The sequence below is a fragment of the Ammospiza nelsoni genome, chromosome 20 (assembly GCF_027579445.1).
Source record: "Ammospiza nelsoni isolate bAmmNel1 chromosome 20, bAmmNel1.pri, whole genome shotgun sequence".
Lineage (NCBI taxonomy): Eukaryota > Metazoa > Chordata > Aves > Passeriformes > Passerellidae > Ammospiza > Ammospiza nelsoni.
Genome location: NC_080652.1, coordinates 1,890,593 through 1,912,879, shown reverse-complemented (window position 1 = coordinate 1,912,879; position 22,287 = coordinate 1,890,593). Strand labels below are relative to the sequence as shown.

The 22,287-nt window shown below is 59.1% G+C and overlaps 3 protein-coding genes across 3 annotated transcripts; 1 reads left to right on the top strand and 2 right to left on the bottom strand.

The window, feature by feature from the left end:
• The first annotated feature begins 1,722 nt into the window (after positions 1–1,722).
• On the top strand, positions 1,723–11,509 carry BSPRY (B-box and SPRY domain containing). The gene is made up of 6 exons (XM_059486496.1): positions 1,723–1,766; positions 2,541–2,639; positions 3,645–3,875; positions 5,472–5,497; positions 6,572–6,696; positions 10,721–11,509. The coding sequence occupies exons 1-6, from the start codon at positions 1,743–1,745 to the stop codon at positions 11,251–11,253; spliced, it is 1,038 nt and encodes a 345-aa protein (XP_059342479.1). The 5' UTR covers positions 1,723–1,742; the 3' UTR covers positions 11,254–11,509.
• A 1,115-nt stretch (positions 11,510–12,624) lies between these two features.
• HDHD3 (haloacid dehalogenase like hydrolase domain containing 3) lies at positions 12,625–14,031 on the bottom strand. Its single transcript, XM_059486474.1, has one exon. It carries the CDS (start codon positions 13,492–13,494, stop codon positions 12,778–12,780), a length of 717 nt encoding a protein of 238 aa, XP_059342457.1. The 5' UTR covers positions 13,495–14,031; the 3' UTR covers positions 12,625–12,777.
• A 77-nt stretch (positions 14,032–14,108) lies between these two features.
• On the bottom strand, positions 14,109–21,660 carry ALAD (aminolevulinate dehydratase). Its single transcript, XM_059486665.1, has 12 exons — positions 21,621–21,660; positions 18,355–18,496; positions 18,141–18,191; positions 17,354–17,450; positions 16,886–17,021; positions 16,404–16,487; positions 16,159–16,247; positions 15,810–15,865; positions 15,085–15,172; positions 14,516–14,602; positions 14,262–14,391; positions 14,109–14,182 (listed from the first exon to the last, which is right to left on the bottom strand). Exons 2-12 carry the CDS (start codon positions 18,465–18,467, stop codon positions 14,109–14,111), a joined length of 1,005 nt encoding a protein of 334 aa, XP_059342648.1. The 5' UTR covers positions 18,468–18,496; positions 21,621–21,660.
• Between the last annotated feature and the right edge of the window lie 627 nt (positions 21,661–22,287).

Sequence of the window (22,287 nt, the reverse complement as noted above, 5' to 3'; positions counted from 1 at the left end):
TTTTTCAGCAAAAAACTGCTTGAAGGTTCTGCCCACAACAAAAAAAAAAAAAAAAAAAAAGTGAAAACCAAATCCTGGAAGCACTGAGCAAAAGGTTTCTACAAAATTCCCTTTCTAATTTTACCCTGACATCCTTTGTGATTAGCAATTAGTAATACCCAGTTAATCTCCTGCTGTTCTGTCCATGAGTTTGCATGTTCCAAAGATGTGAGGAATGATCAATCTCACAGCTGAGGGGCTGTGTTAATTTGGCAATTTATTCTTACAATCAGACTGAGTGCCCCAATCATTTCAGTCCATCAGGAATGTGATTTTTCTCTGACAGTGGGAGAAGTCTGGAAGTTGGAAAACAAGACTCTAGGAAAAGCTGAGGGGGGAATTCTGAGTTTTTAATGATGGTTACTGTTTCCAACCAGCAGCTAGTTCATGTTCATCCCTACCTGCACATCCACTCACAGGGAGCTGCCCAAGGCCAGGGGAGGCTGCAGGGAAGGTGGGAGCCTTGTCCTGTGTCTCACTGTTCTCCTGCCTCTTCCTCACTGCAAGAAAGAGCAGATTTCTCTGCATCCTGGATGAGAACAGAGTTCAGGCAGGATGTTAATCCAAGGTTTTGCTGTCTTTATCCCAACACACGTTTATCCATCAGCTGCTCCACCACAAAGCTCTAAAAACTCAGGGATCCTACAACAACTGATCCACACCAAGCTTCACCTCCAGCAGCCTGAGTTTCATGCTGGAGGATGCCCTTATCCTCCCTTCCCTCCAAATCCATCACTTGACACAAATCAAATGCATTTTTTGCTGAATTGCTTTAGAAAAATAAGCCATGCCGCTGCCTCCACCTGTCCAGGCTCTGCAGTGAAACCTGTGCCCTGGGATAAGGAATGTCAACAACCACAGCAGCAGCAGCACAGGGACCCCAGAGGAGCTGCCCCATCCTCATGGGGGAATAAGCATCCCTTCGAGGAGAGTGTTTGGCTTTGGGGAGAACGGGGGTGTCGGTCTGACTGAACCCAGGATGTTCCTGGGTTCCTGGGGCTGGGTGTGACCCGCAGTGGTGCTGGCAGGTCTCTGTGGATGGGGGTGACCCTGTGGGGTTAAATGGGAACATCCTGGGTCTCTATGGATGGGGGTGGCCTTGTCAGGGTCAGTGGGAGCATCCTGGGTCCCCTGTGATGGGGGTGTTTCTGTGGGGTTAAATGGGAGCATCCTGGGTCCCTTGGGGTGGGGGTGTCCCTGTGATGGAGGTGTCCCTGTGGGGTTCGACGGAAGCATTCTGGGTCCTTGTGGTGGGGGTGTCCCTGTAGGATTAAACAGGAGCATTCTGGGTTTCTATGGATGGGGGTGTCCCTGTGGAGTTCGATGGGAGCATTCTGGATCCCTATGATGGGGGTGTCCCTGTGATGGGGGTGACCCTGAGGGGTTCAATGGGAGCATTCCGAGGGAGCCCCTCAAGTGCCATGTGCCGCTGGCAGGGGCGAGGCGGGGCAGCCCTCGTGAAAGGTTTGTGAGGAAAGGTTTGTGAAGAGCCGCGTCCCTGCGCTGGGGCAGCCCTGCGGCCCGGCCCGGCCCGGCCCCGCCGCGCACTCACCCTCAGTCACCCTCAGCAGCCCCGGCGCCGTCCCGCCCGTGCCGCCGCCCGCTGCCGGCTCCCGGCGGGGCCGGGCCGGGGCGGAGCCGAGCCGGGAGCGCTGAGCGCGGCCGGGCGGGGCCGCCGCCCCCGCGGCAGGTGCGGGCACAGCATGGCCCGGGCCGAGCGGCTGCGGGTGAGCGCCGGGGACCCCGGGCCGGGCCGGCTGAGGGGAGCGCGGGGCTGGGCTGGGCTGGGCGGGGCAGAGGGGCCGTGCGGCGCTGGGGAGTTCCGGCGGGACGGGGGGTCCGGGCGGGCGTGCGTGCGGGGAGTGTAAGGGCTCCTGGGGGGGTACGAGCGTCCCTGGGGGGATATGGGGCTCGCTGGGTGTGTATGGGGGTCCCAGTGGGGGTATGGGGCCACAGGGATCCCTGAGGGGGTGGGAGGTGCCGGACGGGATGTGGGGTTCCTGGGCTGTGTGGGGCCGCGGGTGTCCCAGACCGGGTGTGGGGTCCCTGGCAAGGTGCGTGGGGCCGCGGGGGAGCCTGGCAGGGTGTGGGGTTTCTGGGGCTGTGTGGGGCCGCGGGGGTCCCTGGCAGGGTGTGGGGTCCCTGAGGGTGTGTGGGGCTGTGGGGGTCACACCTGGCACGGTGTGAGGCCGCGGGGGTCCCTGGGGTGTGTGGAGGTCCCTGGCAGGGCGTGGGGCCATGCCGGTGGTTCCCATGGGGAGCTGGGTGCTCTGAAGGAGCCCCTGGCGGGTGTGGAATCACCCAAGGATGGGAACGGGCGCTCTGCGAGGGGCTCCCGGCAGTGTGGGAGCTGTGGGGCCCTGGCGGGTGTGGGGCTGTTCGGGGTCCCCCGTGGCGATGGGGGCTCTCTGTGGGGTGGTGCAGGGCACCGGGCGGGTGTGGGTGTGGGCTCGGGGCCCCGTCCAGCCCCGCAGCCATCCCCGCGCTGCTCCGCGCCCCAGAACAAGCTCGTGGAGCGCTGCGAGCGGATCCAGCTGCAGAGCGCGGCCATCGCCCGGCACGTGGACGAGGTGCTGCCAGCCAAAGACCAGGACGTCCAGGTGAGTCCCGGGGCTGGCCCTGCCTGCTCCCTGCTCGCCGTTCCCGGAAGGGATGCTCAGCTCCCGGGGGAATGTGGCTGTGGAATGGAATGCCAGGGTGTGCCTGGAATTCCTGCTTCATTTGCCTAGAAAATGTGCACAGACAGTGGTGTGAGGGTACAACAATCAAACATCTTACTAGGATCAGTGCCTTAGAATTCCTAGGTTTATTTTATTTGTTCCTTGTTGCCATTGAGGATGAGGACAGAGGACAGTGATAGAATCATAGAATCCCAGACTGGTTTGAGTTGGAAGGAACCTTAAAAACTACTGTTTCAACCCTCAACTATAGGCAGGGGCACATCCCAGTAAGCCAGGTTGCTCCAAGTTCCATCCAGCCTGGCCTTGGACACTTGCAGGGGCAGCCACAGCTTCTCTGGGCACCCTGTGCACCTCACCACCCTTGCAAGGAAAATTGCTTCCCAATATCCTCTGGCTGTGGGAAGCCAATCCCTCTTAGTCCTGTCTCTCCAGGCTCTTGTCCCAAGTCCCTCTCCAGCTGTCCTGGAGCCCCTTTAGGCACTGGAAGGGGCTGTAAGTTCTCCCTGGCATCCTTCCTTCAGGCTGAGCACCCCAGCTGTCTCAGCCTGTTCTGTTTCTCACCCAGAGTGAATCTCTGGAGATTTGCTGAGGACAGAACTTTGTGCCTGTACCGGGGCTGGCTGAGGAGGCAGTGGGCAGGTTTGGGCTGATGTGGTGCCGTGGGCTCAGTTTACAGACTATCACCAATGGCTGAGCCCCAGGGGCACAGGCAGAGCTGCTGGGGCTGCTCTCAGGGCTGGGGCAGGGCTGATGCCCCCGGGGCTGGGGCAGGGCTGATGCCCCCGGGGCTGGGGCAGGGCTGATTATCCCGGGGCTGGGCAGGGCTGATTATCCCGGGGCTGGGGCAGGGCTGATGCCCCCGGGGCTGGGGCTGCCCCCGGGGCTGGGGCAGGGCTGATGTCCCGCTGTGTCCTTGCCTGGCAGAGCGCGGCCAGCGCGGCGCGGGAGCTGGTGGTGCAGAGGCTGCTCCTGGTGGGCAAGGCCTGCGAGAACGAGGAGCAGCGGCTGCTGGAGAGGGTGCACGCCGAGGAGGAGAGGGCACACCAGAGCATCCTCACCCAGCAGGTGCACTGGACAGAGGCTCTGCACAAGCTGGGTGCCCTCCGCACCTACCTGGTGGACATGATCACCAGCCTGGATGACCAGGGCCTGCTGGTGAGTGCTGTGAGTCAGGCAGCCCAGAGCTGACCTGCACATCGTGTTCTGGGACTTGAATGCAGAGTTCAGCAGCTGCTGTGCTGCCAGCAGGGAGGCAGAGGTGGGCAGGACATCAAGAATTCACAGGTGAAGGATCACACACAGAAATCACAAAGAATCACTGGGTTGAAGAGACCTTGAAGATCATTGAGTCCAACCCATGCCCTAACACCTCAACTAAACCCTGGCACCCAGTGCCACATCCAGGCTTTTTGTTAAACACACCCAGGGATGGGGACTCCACCACGTCCCCAGGCTGGCCATTTGCAGACATTTTTCAGGTCTGGCTCATGGAACCTCCTTGACCTAATCCTGATAAGCCCCTGTGGTTTCTGGTGGTTCCTGGAGCATCTGCTCTGCCTGATCCTGCTCTTGCTTGCAGTGAGGTCCAGAACCACCCACGTTCAGGTCTCCCAGCTCTGGGCTTGTAGTTGCCCTTAGGCTGGACAGCCAGGACAGCTCTGGGTTGTGAGCTACTCTTACAACAGTTGTGCCATCAGTTGTGCCATCAGTTTTCTAGTGTCTGGTTTAATCAAAACTGACCCTTGGGAACACCTGCAGCTCTTCTGGAAAGTTCCCTGTGTTGCCTGGCTTAGCCCTGTTAGGGAGATTTGTCATGCAGAGCAGCCTGTGCTTCCCCTTGCTCAGTTCCTTCTCTGGTTATTGAATCATCTGGCTTCACCCAAGTGATTCCTCCCATTTTAGATGTTAGCAGGACCTCTGCCTTGCCACCACCATGCTCAGCCTCTGCTTCCCACGTGTAAATTTGTCAGGAGAGGAGCAGCAGTTTGGCTTGGAAAACAGACCCAATCCCATGGAAAGAGGGCAGATGCTCCTTTGGTGGGAAAGGCAGTTCCTATCCTGTAGCTGCACCATAAAGAGGAGAGGTTGGAGACCTGGATCCATCACTGCCTGTGGCAGAGAGCAGCCACACCCTCAGTTTCTCCTTTGGAAGGGAATTAGGGGTTCATGTGTTCTCCACCCTGGGCTGTCAGTGTTGGTACTTGTGCCTATCTGGAATCAGCACATGGCATGCCACAGGAAAGCTGAAGGCATGCAGAGTGAGTGCACTGCTTGGGTTTGAGCAGGGATCAGGTATTTCCTTATCACTCTGCTTTACCTTGAGAGTGCCTCATGGCCAGCAGGTACAGAAACAAGGGGACTGACCATGAGGTCACCTGACTCTTGGCTTTGTCCCTCTGCAGCCTCCCTCCTTTGCTGGAAGCCCTGGGGTTGTTTGCTGGGAGCACAGGCTGTTCCTGCAGCCTGCCCTGGTGGGGTGGGGACAGAGAGGGAACAGCAGGCAGTGTCCCAGCCACACGTGCAATGTGTTGCCTTCAGCCATTCCCACTCATTTTCAGAGTTGGGAATGCTGCAAGTGAAGAAAATGGATGTTGGATGCTCCTGCTGCTGCCCAGGGCTGGGGTTGGGGTGAGGGGTGGCTTCTCTGGGTCAGGAAGGGGAACACTGCTCCCCAGGTCCTGGGCTTGCTGTGTTTGGGGTGTCTTCTGTGGGGGTTTAAGCTCTGATGACTCTTTCTCTCCTTGTCCCCAGCGTGCAGAACAAGAGATCTTCGAGAGGTCAGTACCTGGCTGCTCCTGCTCCTTTCCCTGCTCCTGCTCCACACCTGCCATGTGCAGCAGCTCCTGTGCTGTGTGCCATGACTCAGACACCCCATGACACCTCTTTTATCCCTCGTGCTGCTTTTGTTGTGGATAAAAGCACAGAGATGTCAGCGTGGCTTCTTATCTCTGCTCCTTGTGCTGTGCTGCACCTGGACATGCTCCATGTGCTCTCCCAGATCAGCAGTCCTTGCTTATGGGAGAACTTCTGCAGCTCCTCAGGAAACCCCAGGGCTTGCTGGGGGATGGAGCAGGCCTGTGCCAGGCTGTTGGCAGCAGCTGGGATGGTCTCTGCTCCATGTAGGGGGTGGCTGGCACAGCATCTGCCCAGCTCTGCATGGGCAGGGAGAGCCAGCTGCAGGTCCCAGTGTCCCCAACAGCCCTATCAGTGACACTGGGCTGCCGTTCCTGAGGAAGCACCTTGGTGGTGGTGGTTTTTATTAATCTATTTCATTTGATTTGAGTCATTTATTTCTGTGGCTGCTGTGAGGATGCTGCCCAGAGCACCTGTTGGGGGTATTTGTGCCTGTGGAGAGTATGGAATGTGCCCCAGCACATCCCCAGCAGCTGTGCCACAGCCTGTCCTCACAACCAGGAGTTCTGCAGGCCACAGGAGCCAGCAAAGCCCTGGCTCTGTGCTGGGTGGAACCTGCTGTCCTGGCTTGCTCTGTGTCCAGACTGTGGGGCTGTGGCAATGGAGGGAAATCTGATTCTCTGCCTGTTCATTGTGCTCCCCTGTACCCTGATGGCTGCTCACAGACACATTTATTTACCCTGTGTCTGCTGAGTGAGGAGCTGTTGGCTCAGGTTGCTGGGATGTGTTTTACAACACTGCAGCCCTTTCACCAGGAACTGTGGGCAGAGCCAACCCAAAGTATCACTGGGGGTGAGAGCTGGCCCAGACACCCCTGCTGTGGTCTCTGCAGCCAGAGCTCCTCTTTAACCTCTGCCATACCTCCTTGTAATCTTTTAAACGCCTTCCAGCACAATAAATCATTGTATTTTGAAACAGCTCCTCTTTTCCTTTGCTAGGACAGAGCTGGCAGAGGGAATCTTGGAGCCCCAGGAGTCCTTGAAGTTAAACTTTAATCAGAACTGTGTTCAGAGTCCACTGCTGCATCGACTGTGGGCCTGTGCTGTGCTCTGCTGCCTCACAGGTCAGTGCCTTGCTCAGATCTCTCATGCTCCAGGGATTCCTGCATCCTCTCTTGTGTTGTGCCCACAGAAACTCCCTGGTGCTGTGTCCAAACTTCCTCACCCTGTGTCCAAACTTCCTCACTCTGTGTCCTGCCCCTCTGCTCTCCTAGCCCTTGTTTCTTGGAGCCCATTCAGGGAGGCAGCAGCAGCTGTGGCAGATGTAGGGGGTGGCTCCAAGCACTTGTGGCTCCAGGAAGAACTGGAGTTTGAAAAGATTGTGTGTACTATCAGCTCTGTGGCTTTAACATTGTGTGGTTTCTTTTGCTGTTTCCTGAGTCTCTGGGTGACAGCAGTGAAGCTGATGCTGCTGTGGGAATCTCTGGCACAGAAATCTCTGTTCACAACGTTTAGCACTGGGCTGCTGGGGACTTTGAGAGAGTGATTTCATCTGGGGGGTGTCTGTGATGCTGCCCAGTGCAGGGGCAGTGAGTAGATGGAGCAGTGTTCTGATCACAGGCTGAGGTGGTGGCTGTGCATGAGCTGCTGGTTCTGGAGGTGTTTGTGCTCTGGCTCAGCTGAGGCTGCACTGGAGGCATTGGCCGGGCCACTGACAGGCTCTGGGACTGGTTTACCTGGTTGGTGCTGGCTGTGTTAAGCAGGGAAAGACTTTTTTCCTCTGGCTGTGATGTGCTTGAATGGCTGGTTGTGAAATGTTTGCTTTTACTCTGGTTTCATTCTGTTGTTAGAGTATTTCAAATGCACTTTTTGTTTCTCAGAGATGGCAGTATCCTTCATAATTTGCCTTGTGAACAATCCCTAGCGTGTTTTTCCAAAACTGCTGTACAAACTTCTGATTTCTGCTCGTCTTGCTGTGATTTTGATGAGCTATTTTCAGTTTTTCCCTGTTTCCAGGCCCATCTCCAAACTCTGCCCTTCAGGCTTTTATTGCTGTCATGGTTTTAAGTATTAGCTTGAGAGTCTGTGCCTATCAAGCAGTACCATCATGTGTTTATCTGCTGCAAACTCTGGTGTTGCTTTCCCTTTGTGATTAATTTCCCTCTTTGGGATCTGTGAGTGCTGGCAGTTGAGGAAAGTGTCCCTGCAGGGGTTGGCACTAGGTGATCTTTAGGGTCCCTTCCAGCCCAAATCACTCTGTGATTCTGTGCCAGTCCCTGCAGTTGTGCATTGATAGTGTCACAGAATTCTGTGCCAGCCCCTGCAGTGGTGCCTTGACAGTGTCACAGAATCCCAGAATTGTTCAGGTTGGAAAAGACCTCTAAGACCATCCAGTCCAACCTGTGATCACCATCTTGTCACCCAGCCCAGAGCACTGACTGCCAGGTCCAGCTGTGCCTTGGCCACCTCCAGGGATGGTCATTCCACCACCTCCCTGGGCAGTCCCTTCCAGTATTTAACAGCCCATTCAGTGAAGAAATTCTTCAAGCAGCTTCTTGAATCAGTCAAGCAGCTTCTCAATGTTCAGAGCTGTGGAGTCAAGCAGGAAGCCTTTCCCTAATTTCCTTTGCTGGGACAGAATTTTTGTAAGGATTCCTCTCCCAACAGTATCCTTGTGAAATGTAATGACTTTAGGGCATTTGATTCTTGTGGTGGGTGTGCTGATGCACTTATTACACAGGAATTTCATTCTCTGTGGGGTTTTTTTGAGTGTGTGGTTACATTTCACATGTCATTACTGCATGCTGAGGATGCCTGGTGTATCCTTGTGGATCTCATCAGTCACCAGGCCACTCTGGACTAAGCCTTAGAGATTTAATATTAAACAGCAGTGGTCTGAGCTTGTCTTAAGACTCAGTAATGTGAAATGTCACTCTTTGGTCCTTTCTCCCAAAAGCAAGTGAGCAGGTGGCTGTCTTGTTTATGAAAACAGAAAATTCCAAGCCTTGATGGCTCACTCCATAACCTCTAAAGTACTTGGAAAGCAGCTGCAAAAGGGCCTCTATGTCACTCTCAAAAATAAACATCATTCCTTTGATGCCTTCACCTGGCATCCAGCCTTCTGCATCACTTGTGTTTGGGGTTGGCAGCTTCTTCCTTGCACCACAGGGTGATGTAAATCTCCTGGCACCGTTTTGGGAGGGATCTCAGTTCATGGGAACTTGGATTTTTAACAGCAGCCAGATGTGCTGCAGCTCCCCCAAATGTGCTTTCCAGAGCTGTTAACCATGGGAATTTATTGTCCCAGCACCCCTCATGTCCCAAGGCCACCCTGATGGATACAGGACACAGAGAAAATAGTGGAGTCATTCATCAGAATTATACGTGAAAATCCAGCTTTAATCATGACAAAACACTTGTGTGAGGGGCAGAATTTGCTGATCTGAATTCCTGTGCTGTTGCTTTACCTGCACTTCCCCTCCCTCAGATGCTCCCCTGGAACTGCAGCTCCACAGCAGAGCAGGGTGGGTGTCACTGGGGTGGTGTTTCCCCACATGGACCAGCAGGATGCAGCCCTAGGTCAGCTGTGTGTGACACAACACGAGGTTTGGTGCCCTCCTTCTGCCAGAGGAAGCTAAAGTCTGGTGCTGCTGTGTTTTCTATGAATTCAGAGCAGCTCTGGCTTCCTGGAAAGCCACCCTGCACAGCAGCAGCAGCGTGGGCAGCCCAGAGCCCTGTGGAGAGCTCAGCCTTGGCTGCTGTGTGGGGAAATAAATCATCAGATGAATGAGGCTGGCAGCTCCTGCTGAAGGAAGTGCTGGCTTCAGCTCCTCTTTGGGCTCACTCTTGCTTGCAATAACTCCTGCCTAACGTGCACAGGTGCATGGCACTGATTTGCAAAGGGATAATTCAGCCTCTGTTCGTCTGCCAGGGAGCACCTGGGCAGGTGCAGCCTGAGGGAACCCTGGAGCATTGCTGGTGGTGTTTGCTACTGGAGGGATTCTGACCTGGGTCCTGGAGCAGGCTGGGCTCTGGGATGACCCTGTTGAGGTCATCCTTTGGTTCTTTAAGGTTCTCATCATGCTGTGCTCTGGATGCTGAGCAGAGGGTGTTGGGCAATGGCTGGCACTGCCATGATGGGGTAGAGCTGCTGGCAGGGATGGCAGAGCCACTGAGTCACCCCTCCAGCCCTCTTTCCATGGTGGTTTAAGACCTAAAATGAATAAAGTGAGGGTGGGGGAAGGCAGGGCAAGGAAGGGCACCTGCTGGAAGGACCTGGGTCTCCTCAAGAGCAGGTGAGTCTGCTGAGCATCAGCCTCACCCCTGCTTCACCAATTTAGAGACTGAGGGACACACTTCTGCAGTTCCACAGCTGCACACCACAGAGGGGTCTCAGGGGGAGCATGCAGCCATGGCAGGGCACCATGATCTCAGAGATCTTTTCCAATCTCTACAGTCCTGTGCTTCCATGACTTTGAAGTGGTGCAGACCCACAGTGGGTGCTGTGTCCTCTGGCCAGCCTGGGCTGCTTCTGGCTGGGTTTGTGCAGCTGGGCACCTCTTCTTTCACAGCTAAGCCAGACCCAGTCACAGCCATGCTCAGCTCTAAGACTGGTGCCAGCTCCCAGCACCTCAGGGCGGGTTGATCAACACCTGGGGCTTTGTAGCAGGAAAGAGATTTCCCTGCCAGGCCCTCTCCAGTCCTGTTTTTCCAGCTTTGCAGGTTTTCTGCACACAGCCCTCCCAGGCTTGCCAGGCTCTCAGCTTTCCTGGCTGGGGGAGGAGCAGCCAGGCCCTGCTCACCCACCGTGGGGGTGGGAAAGGACAGGAGCTAGGTTTGGATCTCTCCCAAAAGTGGGGTGAGCCAAAGCTGCTAAGTTCTGTTCTGTGGGAGTCAGGCCAGGGTCAGAGGAAGATGAGCAAGCTGGAGAGGTGTCTGGTGAGTCTGGGCTTTGGCGAGTCTCTGCCTTGTTCTGGCCCTGGCTGAGAGGAGAAGCTGTGGCACCCAGCCTGAGCCCAGCACTGTCACCCCCAGGAGCAGTGTATGAGGAGAGGGTGCTTGTGCTTGTGTTTCTCACAGCCATGACTACCTCAGGTGCTTCAGGTGGTGGCCACTGCATCAGTGCTCATCACGTGGCTTCTCTTGCAGGCTCACAGGAGATTCACATCGATGAGAAAACCCTGAGCCCCCACCTCAGCCTGTCAGAAGACAAGAGAACCCTGACCTTCAGCCCCAAGAAAGCAAAGGTGGACTCGGGCTGCCCCGAGCGGTTTGACCACTGGCCCAACGCTTTGGCCACTGCCCCTTTCCACTCGGGGGTGTGTGCCTGGAAGGTCAGCGTGGAGCAGAGCTGTGCCTACAAGCTGGGAGTGTGCTACAGCTCCGTGCCCAGGAAGGGCTCTGCCAACGAAGGCCGCCTGGGCTTCAACGCCGCCTCCTGGGTGTTCTCACGCTACGACAAAGAATTCCGGTTCCTGCACGCGGGGCAGCCCCAGCCCGTGGAGCTGATCAAGGCCCCCGCAGAGATCGGGGTCCTGCTGGACTTTGCAGGGGGGGAGCTGCTCTTCTACGACCCCGACTCCTGCGCCATCCTCTTCTCCCACCGGCAGCCCTTCCTGGAGCCCGTGTTCCCTGTCTTTGCCGTGGCACACCAGAGCATCTCGCTGGGCCCCCGTGTGTGACTGTGTGTGCAGTGCCCGGGGGAAGGGAGCTGGGGCAGGGCTGGGGGCTGTGTCCAGGGCCCTTCAGACAACACCTGCCTTCACACTACACCTGTCCTCCTGTGTTCTCTGCAGCTTTCCTCTCGTCCCACAGCCTACACCCTGTGCTGGGGTGAGGGGTCTGGCAATGCCTGTATGGCCAGCTGCTCCTAGGTGAATTGTGTGCTTTCTGCCCCACCAAAGGCAGCTTTCCAGTCTGCTGGTGGGCTGGAAAAAAGAGGAGAAATAGTGAGAGATATTTGTGGAGAAGTGGCAGGGAGGAGGCCCATGGAAAGGGACACAGTGTGCTCTACAACTCCTTGGCAGAGGGAGGAGCCAGGGAGGGTCAGGCTCTGCTCCCAAGCAACACAAGAGGAAATGGCTTCAAGGTGTGCCAGGAGAGGTTCAGGTTGGATTGTGGAGAAAATTCCTTCTCTGGAACGGTGGTCAGGCCCTGGCACGGGCTGCCCAAGGCAGTGATGGAGTCACCAACCCTGGAGGGGTTTAAAAGGCATTATGGATGTGGCACTTGATGACATGGTTTAATGGTGGCCTAGGCAGTGTTGGGAGAACAGCTGGACTCCATCCTCGAGGTGTTTTCCAACCTAAATTAATCTATGATTCCCTGACTGGGACACAGCTGGAGACACTTTTGGGAGGAGCTACCCCACTGCAGAGCAAGGACAGCACAGGGGGCTGTCCCCTGTGGGGGAACCATGCTGGCACAGGGGCACTGCTCAGGGGCTGTGGCCATGTCCAGGCAGAGGAATGAGCAAAGACCAGCAGAAAGAAGCCAAAACTGAGTGTCCCAAGGCAGTGGGGTTTGAGTGTAACGTGGTGTAAACATGGGGAGCTGATGGCAGCAGGCAGGGAGGAAGGAGAGGTGTAGGCCTGGAGCTGAGCCGGAGAAAGGGGTTTAAAATCATCTTTAAAGGGTCATCTTTATTTCATTACCTGAACCAGTAAAGTTTGTTAATTAGCAATTCAATAAGTGAAATTGCCCCGCTCCAGGCTGTTTTGCCCACAGCAGGAGACCTGCAGGCACCTCCTGGCTGCCTACCGCTGTTGGGAAGGGGGGGATGTTGGTGAGATGGCAAAGCTGGGGTACACTGAGGGTGCAGAGCCTGGGCAGGGGTGCCCTGGGTGTTCTGTGTGGGCAAAGCTTCCCTGGGACAGGGCCACCACTTGCACTGGGGGATGTTTAGGCCTGTCCCCGGGGTGAGTGAGAAGGGATAAACCTCAGTATCTGCCAGAATGAACCTCTGCAGTGACCCAGTCGCAGCCCTGTTAGGGGAAGACACCACAGCTGACCTTCTGTGGTGGTGTTAGAGCCATGAAACACATTTGCTCTGCTGCTGGGCATCAGAAATGTTTTATTGCATGGACACTCCTCCTGCTCCATAGGCAGCTCAGACTTGCTGCTCTTCCCTGCCCACCTGGCAGAAAGAAATCTCCTGTCAGGACAGTTCAGCACTAGCAGCAGCACTGGACCCCTCGGAACCGCAGCTACTCCTTCTCGATGCGAGCCAGGAGGTGGCTGAGCGTGGGCAGGACGTGCTCGGGGGGCACCTCGGGCCCCTCGGCGTGCCCGGCCGCCCGCAGCAGGAAGCTGTGCATGCCCGCGGCCCGGGCCGCCCGGTAATCCCGGCTGTAGTCATCGCCGATGTGAGCCGCCTGCTCGGGCCGCGACCCGCCGAGCCGCAGCGCCTGCTCGAAGATCCTCCCGTCCGGCTTGGCGAAGCCCGCGGCCTCGGAGGTGAGCACGAACTCGAAGTGGTGCCGCAGGTTGCAGTTCGAGAGGATGGCTTCCAGCCGCCCGTCGAAGTTGGACACCACTCCCATCCGGAAGCCGAGCTGGCGGCACCGGCTCAGGGTCTCGGCCGCTCCCGGCAGCAGCTCCCAGTTGTTGGAGCTGCAGTAGTCGCGGTAGAGCTTCTCTGCCAGCTTCGTCAGGGCTGCCTCGTCCTGCACGCCCGAGAGCTTGAAGCTCTGTTGGACAACGTCCAGCCACCACTGCCGGGAGCTGAGCCCCTGGCCGTGGCCGTAGTTGGGGAAGCGCCGGCTCTGGGCTCCGTACACCTCGCGGAAGGAGCGTCCCAGAGCCTCGGGCTGCACCTGCAGCCCCTGGGCCCGGGCCTCGGCCGCGTAGCTCTGGCCCACGGGCTGCCGCAGCCGCAGCAGCGTGTCCTTCACGTCCCAGGTCAGCAGGCGCAGCCTGAGCATGGCCTCGGCAGCGCCCGGCGACACCGCCGAGCCCGCGGTGCCACTCGCATCCGAGGGCTGCGGGCACACCGGCCTTCTGTCCGCCCCAGGACGAGCGTCGGTGTCCCTCCGGCGGGGCTCAGGGGCACTCTGGGGTCAGCACGGAGACACGGCAGGGAGGGCAAACCCTGCTCCGAGTGCCAGGGGCAAATTCTCCCAGGCCGGGACAGCGACACTCGCCACGTGGGTGCCGCAGACGGGGCGAACTGGGGCAGCGGAGCTGGACAGGGGCTGGGGGTCAGGGGCACGGCCGGGCTGTCTGGGGAGGGTGTGCGGGGCACAGCCGGGGTGTCGGGGGCGGGAGCACCGCTAGAACGCAGGTGCGGGCTCACGGTGTCCCCGCGGGTCCCGGAGGTGCGGGGCGGTGCCGGCGCTCACCGGGCCGAGCTCCCGGTGCACGGGGGCTGCGGGCTGGGGGGGCGCGCAGTGCCGGGACCCACCTGCGCCGCTGCCCGGAAGGGCCGCCCCTAACGGTGAACCGGCCCCTAGCGGAGAACCCGCCCCTACCGGAATTCCCTCCCATCCCGGAGAACCCGTCCCTCCCGGAGAACCCGCCCCGGCCGCAATGGCCGCGCTCAGTGCCGGCCCGCCGCCTCCCGCAGCCAGCGCAGAAGCTGCGGTGTGAAGTAGGTGATGATGATGTCGGCCCCTGCGGAGAGACGAGACGCTGGAGCCAGCCCGGGGGCACACGGGGGATAGAGAGGGAGCCACGGGTGTTGCAGCCTCACCTGCGCGCCTGAAGGCCGTGATCGCCTCCTGCACCGCCGCCTCCAGGCTGAAGGCGCCGGCCTGCGCCCCGTGCCACAGCATGGCGAACTCCCCCGAGACGTGGTACACGGCCAGCGGGTGCGTGGGGTGCTGCGGGAGCGGGTCAGTGCCGGGGACGGCCCGAACTGCCCTCCGCACACCCCGGTGCTCCAGCGCCCTCCCCGCACAGAACCCACAGCCCCAGCCAGAGCCCTCCCTGCCCCGCAGGCCTCACCCGAGCCTTGACGTCCCTCACGAGGTCCAGGTAGGGCATCCCCGGCTTCACCATCAGCGTGTCCGCGCCCTCCCGCACGTCCCGGTCCTGCCACGGCAGCGCGGGGACAAGAACAGCTTGGTTTTGCCCAGGAGTTTGGAGCCGTGGTGGTTTTCCCAGGAGGGATCACAGGAGGCTGTGAGCCCCTCATGGCCAAGGTGGCTGGAGCTCCCCTCACCACACACGTGGTGCCTGGGGAGAGCTGGTGGCTTTGCGTGCCTGCACCTGACACCCCCAGCCAAGGAGGGCATGGGGACAGCAACTCAGCCCTTGGGCACACAGTGGGACCAGCTCTCCCAGGCTGGTGGTCCTCGTGTTTCTTTGGCTCATGGAAGCGGAACACCATTCACCATTTGCCTCCCAACCTCTTGCTCGCCCCAAGCCCTGCAGGTGCGATCACCCAGGCCCTATGTGAGTGTCCCACCCCACAGGCATAACCCCACCGCCTACACTCACCCCACTGAGGGTGTCCCACCCCACAGCCATAACCCCACACTCACTCCACTGAGGGTGTCTCACCCCACACTCACCACAGCGCGCAGGGCCAGCCCGCGGGCGCCCGGGGGCAGCTGGTAACAGCGCCGGTCCCCAAAGGCCGGTTTGGACAGCGCCGCGTCCCTGCAGAGGGGCAGAGGGTGAGGAACCCCTGGCTCCCACAGCTCCAGAACCACTAGGACAGGCCGGGACAAGCTCTGAGCCACTGAGCCAGAGCAAGGGGCACTCCCAACACAGCTCAGCACCCAGGGATTGCTCTGGGAGGTCCTACAGGCCCAGGCTGGCCCTGGGAGCTGTTTCAACACCTACTGCCCCCCTCATGCACAGAATCTGGGTAAAATTATGTCAGGCTCTTTTCCAAGGTAGATTCCTTGGAAATACCCAGCCAGGGTCAGGCTGTTCTTGGGACAAGGTCTAACAGCTGACTCAGCTGAGGCTTGTCCCTGAAGTCACCCTGTGGGGCAGCACTGACTGCTGACTCCTGACTGCTCCTGGAAGCTGCAGGCAGCTCCCTCTGCCTGCCTTGCCACCAGCACCCAAGCAGGTGAAGGGTTGGGATGGAAGATCGCCCTTCAGTGACCTTGCTGCCAGCCAGCCTCTTCTGGGCAAGTCCTTTTGCATGGAGAAGTAGGAGTAGGGTGCTGCAAAGTGACCAGTGTGCCCCAAGTACAGCCCAGGCTCTTGGCAAGCGCCTTTCCCAAATAACTGCCTGGGAATGCACTCCCAGCCAGCCTGGCCCCAGCTGGACACACAGACCCACCTGAAGGGGCCGTAGAAGCACGAAGCAAACTTGGCACTGTAGCTCATCACCGAGACCTGCAGGGCAGAGAGGGGCTGTGAGGGCAGGGAGCTCAGGGCCACATCCCAGTGCTGGGACAGGAGAGATTCCCTCCCGCAGCTTCACCCTCCCGCTGCCGCACGTCTGGCACCTCACCATGCCTGGGCACTCCCCCCCAGCCAAGGACATTCCTGTTCTGTGTGTGCCAGGGCAGGGCAGTGCTCGTGGCACCAAGGGGGGTTTGTCCCTCCTGCCCCTTGCCCTGTCCCGCTGTGCTGCAGCCTCCGTGGGGGTGGTTTGTGCCTGTGGCACACACAGAACCCTGACTCACCTTGTTGCCCAGGTCGTTGGAGATCAGTGCCTGCTTTATGGCTGCAATGCGCCCGTCCATCATGTCCGAGGGGGCCACGATGTGGCAGCCTGCAGGGACAGACAGCACAGGGCTGTTGGAGGCTCACGCCCCTGCAGGGGAGCACTCCCAGTTGGAGCCAGGCCCAGGCTGCTTTTGGGTCTGCCCAAAGCAGAGAGGGCCAGCTCTGAGAGCCAGTCTGGGGTGTCACCGCCAGGGCTCCCCACCTGCTTTGGCATAAGCCAGTGCCACCTCGGCCAGGCGCTGGCAGCTGAGCTCGTTCTGGATGGTGCCATCCTCACGCAGGATGCCTGGGAGACAAACCTGGGTTAACACAGTGCAGGGACAGCTCGGTCCCCAGGGGAGTGGGGCTCTGGGGACAAGCTGAGGAGATGCTCAGAGCAGCAGTGGGGAACCTGGTGTGTTCAGAGAGGTGGATAAGGACCAGGAACCTGCTGGGAACTGGACACAGCATGTGGGTGCTCCAGGGAAGGGAAGGCAGAGATGGGGCACATGGAGGGGTGCTCAGACTCATGGGCCTAAGGGAGGGTCTGAACCACCCATGCCTCCCATGCTGTGGTCAAAACCCAGGAGAGGTCACCCAGACTCAACTACAGCAGTACAGGGAAGCCAAGTCTTGGAGCAGGAGCTGGCCAGACCCTCAGCAGAAAATGGCAAATCCCAGAGGCTCCCACAGGCCCCTGCTCACCACAGTGCCCATGTGAAGTGTAAGGGCACAGGCAGACATCACAGGCAATCAGCAGCTCTGGGAAGGTGGAGTGGATCTTCCTGATGGCCTGGATGGCAGGAGTGCCCTCAGCATCAGCAGCAGAGCCTCTCTCATCCTGTGAGGACACAAACACCTCAGCATGCACAGCTGACACTTCCCACTGGCTCCTCCATGGCAGAAGCTCTGCCCAGGAAGCATTTCCTGAACTGTGGGACCCTGTAAGGCTGGATGGTGGGACTCCACTGAGGGAAAAGGGTGATGGGCAGCTAGGGCAGGTTTTGGGGTCACCTGCAGAGCTCTGGGGACTTTCTGGGTGTGATAATATCCTATCATATCACAGCCAGAGACCCTGAACTGCTCCTGTTTGATCAGGAGACCACTCCCACCCAGCCCCCATTGCTCTGACAGCCCTGTGGCTCTCCCAGCACCCCCACACCATGCACTGACCTTGTGCACCTTGCTGGGCACCCCAAAGATGAGCACACACTTGAGGCCGTCTTCGACCAGGGGCCGCAGCATCCCCTCCAGCTTGTTCACTCCATACCTGCAGGGCAGAGGACAGCAGCTGCCAGGCACCCAGAGCTGCCCCGTGGGGACAGCTGCCCTGGCACTGGGATGCTGCTGCCCTGGGAGCAATCCAGCATCTCCAGGCAGTGCCTGCAGCTAGAGGGGAGGTGTTGCCTGAACACTGGGAGGAACAATCTGAGCCCTTATCTGGGGCTCCAGGAATGCTATCAGCCCGGCAGGGACACTGCTCTGGAGGGATGGGCATACCCTGCCCTTGGATCCCTTATCTTGGTGGCCCTGGTGCAGCTCCAGGCCCCTTTCCCATCCCAGCTCCCCTGCCCACAGCCCTGCTATGTTCAGCAGATGCAGAGGGAGCTGCCAGTCCAGTGGGATCCAGTGCAGGACCAGACCCCACATCCTTGCAGAGGTTTTCTGGCTGCTGCTGGAAACCCTTCCAGCCCCCCTGTGTGCCCAGCCCACACAGCCTGGGAGTGCTCTGGGACACAGGCAGCCCCTCGTGCTGTCCCTCCCAGCACTGACACTTTGCCAGCATTCCCTGCATGATTCCCTCCACTCCCTCAGTGGATGAACATTTCCACCTTGCCTGATGTGGGGATCTCCAAAGCAGGAACCAGAGGGTTGGGACCCTCCCCCTGGCTCATGCTCAGGGCATATATGTACCCTCCCCAGACACAGCACAGCAGTGACTGGGGGGCTGGATTCATACCTGGCTTGTCCAGGAAGGCTGGGAATTTGCTCCACGGCATCAGGGCTGTCACTGTGGGAGGTGGATGGGACAGAGATGTGAGAAGGAAGCCTCTCCCCCAGACTTGTCCACAGGAGCTCTGCACCTGTTTAGGAGCTCAGGGGGTGCAGGGATGGGCCCAGCCAGACCCCCTGAGCCAGGTCCATCCCTGCCCCCAGAGCTGGGGCTCACTCACGTGACAAAGATGGGGTAGATGAGGTTGGAGGCATCGAAGGTGGTGGCTGTGCACTGCCAGGAGCGCAGCACGGGGTGGAAGTAACCACTGTGGAGAACAGAGTCTGCCTGCATGGTGGGCTCTGCTGTCAGGGAGGGAGACTCTGAAACACCAAAACAAACAGGCCGTGGTGAGCTGCTGCTCTTGGCACACGTGAGGAGGGGCTGAGATCCAGGCAGCCCTGCAGGACTGGCCCTGTCCCATGCCAGGCCATGAGCTGCAGCCCAGGCAGCTCCACCTACCCCGGGCACTCTGGGTGCTGCAGGACCCCCATCAGCAGTCACAGCCCTTCCCATTAACAGGGGTGTCACTGACTCCTCCCCACAAACCTCCCAGTTCTGTGTATGAAACCCCATTTCCAGCCACTGACAACCCCCCTAGCAGAACCACGTTCACCCTCTGCAGGTTCCTTTCCTTGAGCCCCAAGAGGATCATTCTTCATTCATTTCACTTTTCCTTAGTGCTGAGAAATTGTGGTTTTGTATGGAAAGGACACAGAGCTGCTCTGGGTCATCTTTAAGGTCCCTTCCAACCCAAACCATTCCATGATTCTGTGCAGCACCACGTATTTATGGCTGCAGTGTGAAGGGGCAGTTCCAGAAGAGCAGGGGCACTGGAGGCATGGGACCATCCAGGGCTCTAAAGCTCTCACACAACTCTCACAGTTAAACAACTCCAATGGCCACTTACTGCTGGATAAAGAAAACCATGGAGTTAGGCAAAACTGATTTCAGAGATAACAAAACTCACACATAAATCAATCATTAGTTATCTCATGGCTGAAGCTGCTTTTGTAGCAATGTTTTACTCTCCAGCAGATCTAGTAATAATTCTGTGATCAGCCCATTAAGAATTACATTTCCATGAGGGCTCAATTCCCCCCACCATGCTGCTGGTGGATGTGATGGAAGGGCCGTGGGAAGGGAGCTCTCCTGGGACGAGGTGTTTGGCTGCAGCGCAGAGCAGCAGCTGCACGACCCCAGCAAGGGATTGTTTGTGCAGAGCAGCTCCAGGGACTGCTGGCTGCTCACACAGGGCCACATCCCCCGAATGCCCTGTGCAGAGGAGCTGGGGTGCCCTGGGAGACAAAGCCAAGTGCCTGCTGGACAGTGTGGGGTTTTGGAAGCTGAGCCTGAGGGAGCTGAGATGGGATTCTGAAAGAGCAGGTGGGTTCCTGTGAGGGTCCTGGGCAGGGCCTCCCTAGGGAGATGGAGCAGCCTTGGTCCATCCCAGGAGGGGTCATTAAACCTCTCTGACCCCCAGCCTGTGTCCAAACTGTCCCTGGAGAACAGACTGGGATCAGAGTGGCCCTGGAGGCACAGCTCCAGCTCCCAGCACAGAATCCAGGACACAAAGTTTTACACCAGAACTCACGACACCAGCCAGTAACAGAGCTGGGAGATGGCTCAGTTCTTCTGGAAAACCATTAATATGAAGTGTTTCACCTATTTTACACACTCAAGACCCTTAAGATGTTCTAATGTGGAGCCAAACTCTGTCAGAGCAGCCCAGTGCACAGGACACTTGGAACAAAGGGGAATTGTGTTCAGTCCAGGGCTGGAATCGAGCCTCTCATACCCCAGGGAATCGCTTCTGCTTGGGGATGAGGAAAGGCCCCTCTTGGTTAGAGGCTTACACGTATAAAAACCCCAATAAAAACATCAGGTGGTGCTCATGGGGGATACAGAGCAGCTGACAGGAACCTGGCAGCGTCATGGCATCCCTTGGCAAGCCATTTTTAGCCCTTGGAACGCTGCTTGCTCCAGGGAAGGGGACAGCCCTCGGGTGAACCGGAGCTGGCAGCTCCAGCAGGCGCCTGGCTCCAGGCAGGGCTCCCGGCAATGGCAAACAAAGGGCTCAGTGAACAAAACCCACCTCGAGAATCCAAAAAATGCTTTAAACAGTTAATCCCACCCGAGGGAGGGGAGGGGTCCGGGTGGGGCCAGCGGCACCAGACTGCATGGGACAGATAGAGGCCACAGCTCCCGAAACCGCGCTCGGGAGGAGGAGGAGACGGCGCCGGCCGGGATTGCAGGGCCGAGATAAGAGCGGCACGGGTGGGTCCCGGGCTGCCGGGCCGGGTCCTCCTTCCCAGCCCCACGTCCAGGACGAGCTGCTGCCCACCCAGGGCACCCGGCGGGACCAGGGGGCACAGCGGGAAGGAGGGCACGGCCACGGGGACATTGCGCCACCCTGGGCTGGGGCTGCCCCTCCCGAGATCCCGGCAGAGCAAATTAACCTTTCCCCAACATCCAGGGCCCAAACCGGACTTTCTAAAGCTCTTTGCTCCGCGCACACCGGAGGAGTTCAGGGACAGGTCGGCAGCAGAGCGGCTTCACCTTTGCTCCTTCCACTGCGGCCGGTCCAAAGCCGCAGCAGCCGAACCCGCAGCGGTGCCCAGCCCGTGCCCAGCCCGTGCCCGCGGCACTGCCCCGGTTCCTCGCTGCTCTCCAGGGACGGGAAGCGCCTTCCCAACGGGAGAACCCGGCACACGCCGGCCCTCGGACGGGCTGGAGACAGAGCCGGTGCTGCTCCGGCTCCCAGGAGCTGGCAGGGTTCGTTCCCTCGTCTCGCCTCATCCTGGCAGCAAGAGGTGTCCCGGCATTTCAGGACACACACACACACATGGCCTCAGACGTGAGCGCAGTTATTTAGCTAAATCCCAGGGACATGCAGGATCCCAAAATCCCAGCTGGGCTGGGGACGGACTGGAGTGTTCTAGGAAAGTGGAGCTCCCCAGGCACAAAACGGAGCCGTGGGTTAATTAATAGCCACTAATGAAGGCCAAGCTGTTACAGGGTTAATTAAGAGCTACCTACGAAGGTGAAGCTGTTAGGGCAGGTTTCTCGCTCCAGGACGGGAACGGGGATTCTCCGGGGTCTGGAATTACACCCCAGGACAAGAGGGATCTCCGGACCGACGCCAGCTCGCAGCATCACACGCTGCTCGGTGCGTCCCCCGCCGTTGCCACGGTTACGGAGCAAAAAAGGAGCAAAAACCGAGCAAAACTGAGCAAAACCTGGGCTGTCCTTACTGCGTTACCCCGGGCTGCCCTTCCTGCCTGCACCCAAGCACGGCCGGGCCCCATCCCTGCAGTCATTTTCCGGCAGCCCTGCAAGGGGCCGAGCTCGGGGAGCGGAGGAGGCGCGGACGCCCCGGCCCCATCTCCGGTGCCCACTCCCAGCCCCGCTCCCGGTCCGGTTCCCGGTCCCGGTCCCGGCACTCACCGATCAGCGCGTCCGCTGCGGCCGTGCGACAGTGTCCGTGATTTGCATAACCACGCCCACAATCAGCATGGCCCCGCCCCTGCCGAGAGGCTGGCGGGAAGTCTCGCGGCGGAGCGCGGGAAAGGCGGCGCGGGGGGACGGGGGCGGCGGCGGAGCCGGGATTTGGGGTCTGGGGCCGGGATTTGGGGTCTGGGGCCGGGATTTGGGGTCTGGGGCTGGGATTTGGGGGTCTGGGGCCGGGATTTGGGGTCCAGGGCAGGGATGGGCCCGGGGGGGGGGGCACGGGGCACGGCCTCGCGGTGCTGCGGGGGCAGCTCTGTGTGCTGGGGCCAAGCAATCCAGTCCCGGGGTGCTGTAGGGGCACCTGGAGCCAGGTTTGGGCGTGCTGCAGGGGGACTCACAGCCAGGTTTTGGGGTTCTGGAGGACACGGAACAGGGCTTTTGGAATGATGGGAGGGGAAGAAGGCAGGTTTTGGGGGTTCATGGAGGCTGGAGCAAAGTTCTGGGGTGCTGCAGGACCCAGAGCTAGGTTTTGAGTGCTGAGGGGGACATGGAGCAGGGTTTTGGGGTGCTGGAGGGCTATGCAGTCCAGTTCTAGGGTGCTGTGGGAGGACCTGGAGCCAGGTTTTAGGATTCTGGAGTGGCTGGGACAGGGCATTGGGCTGCT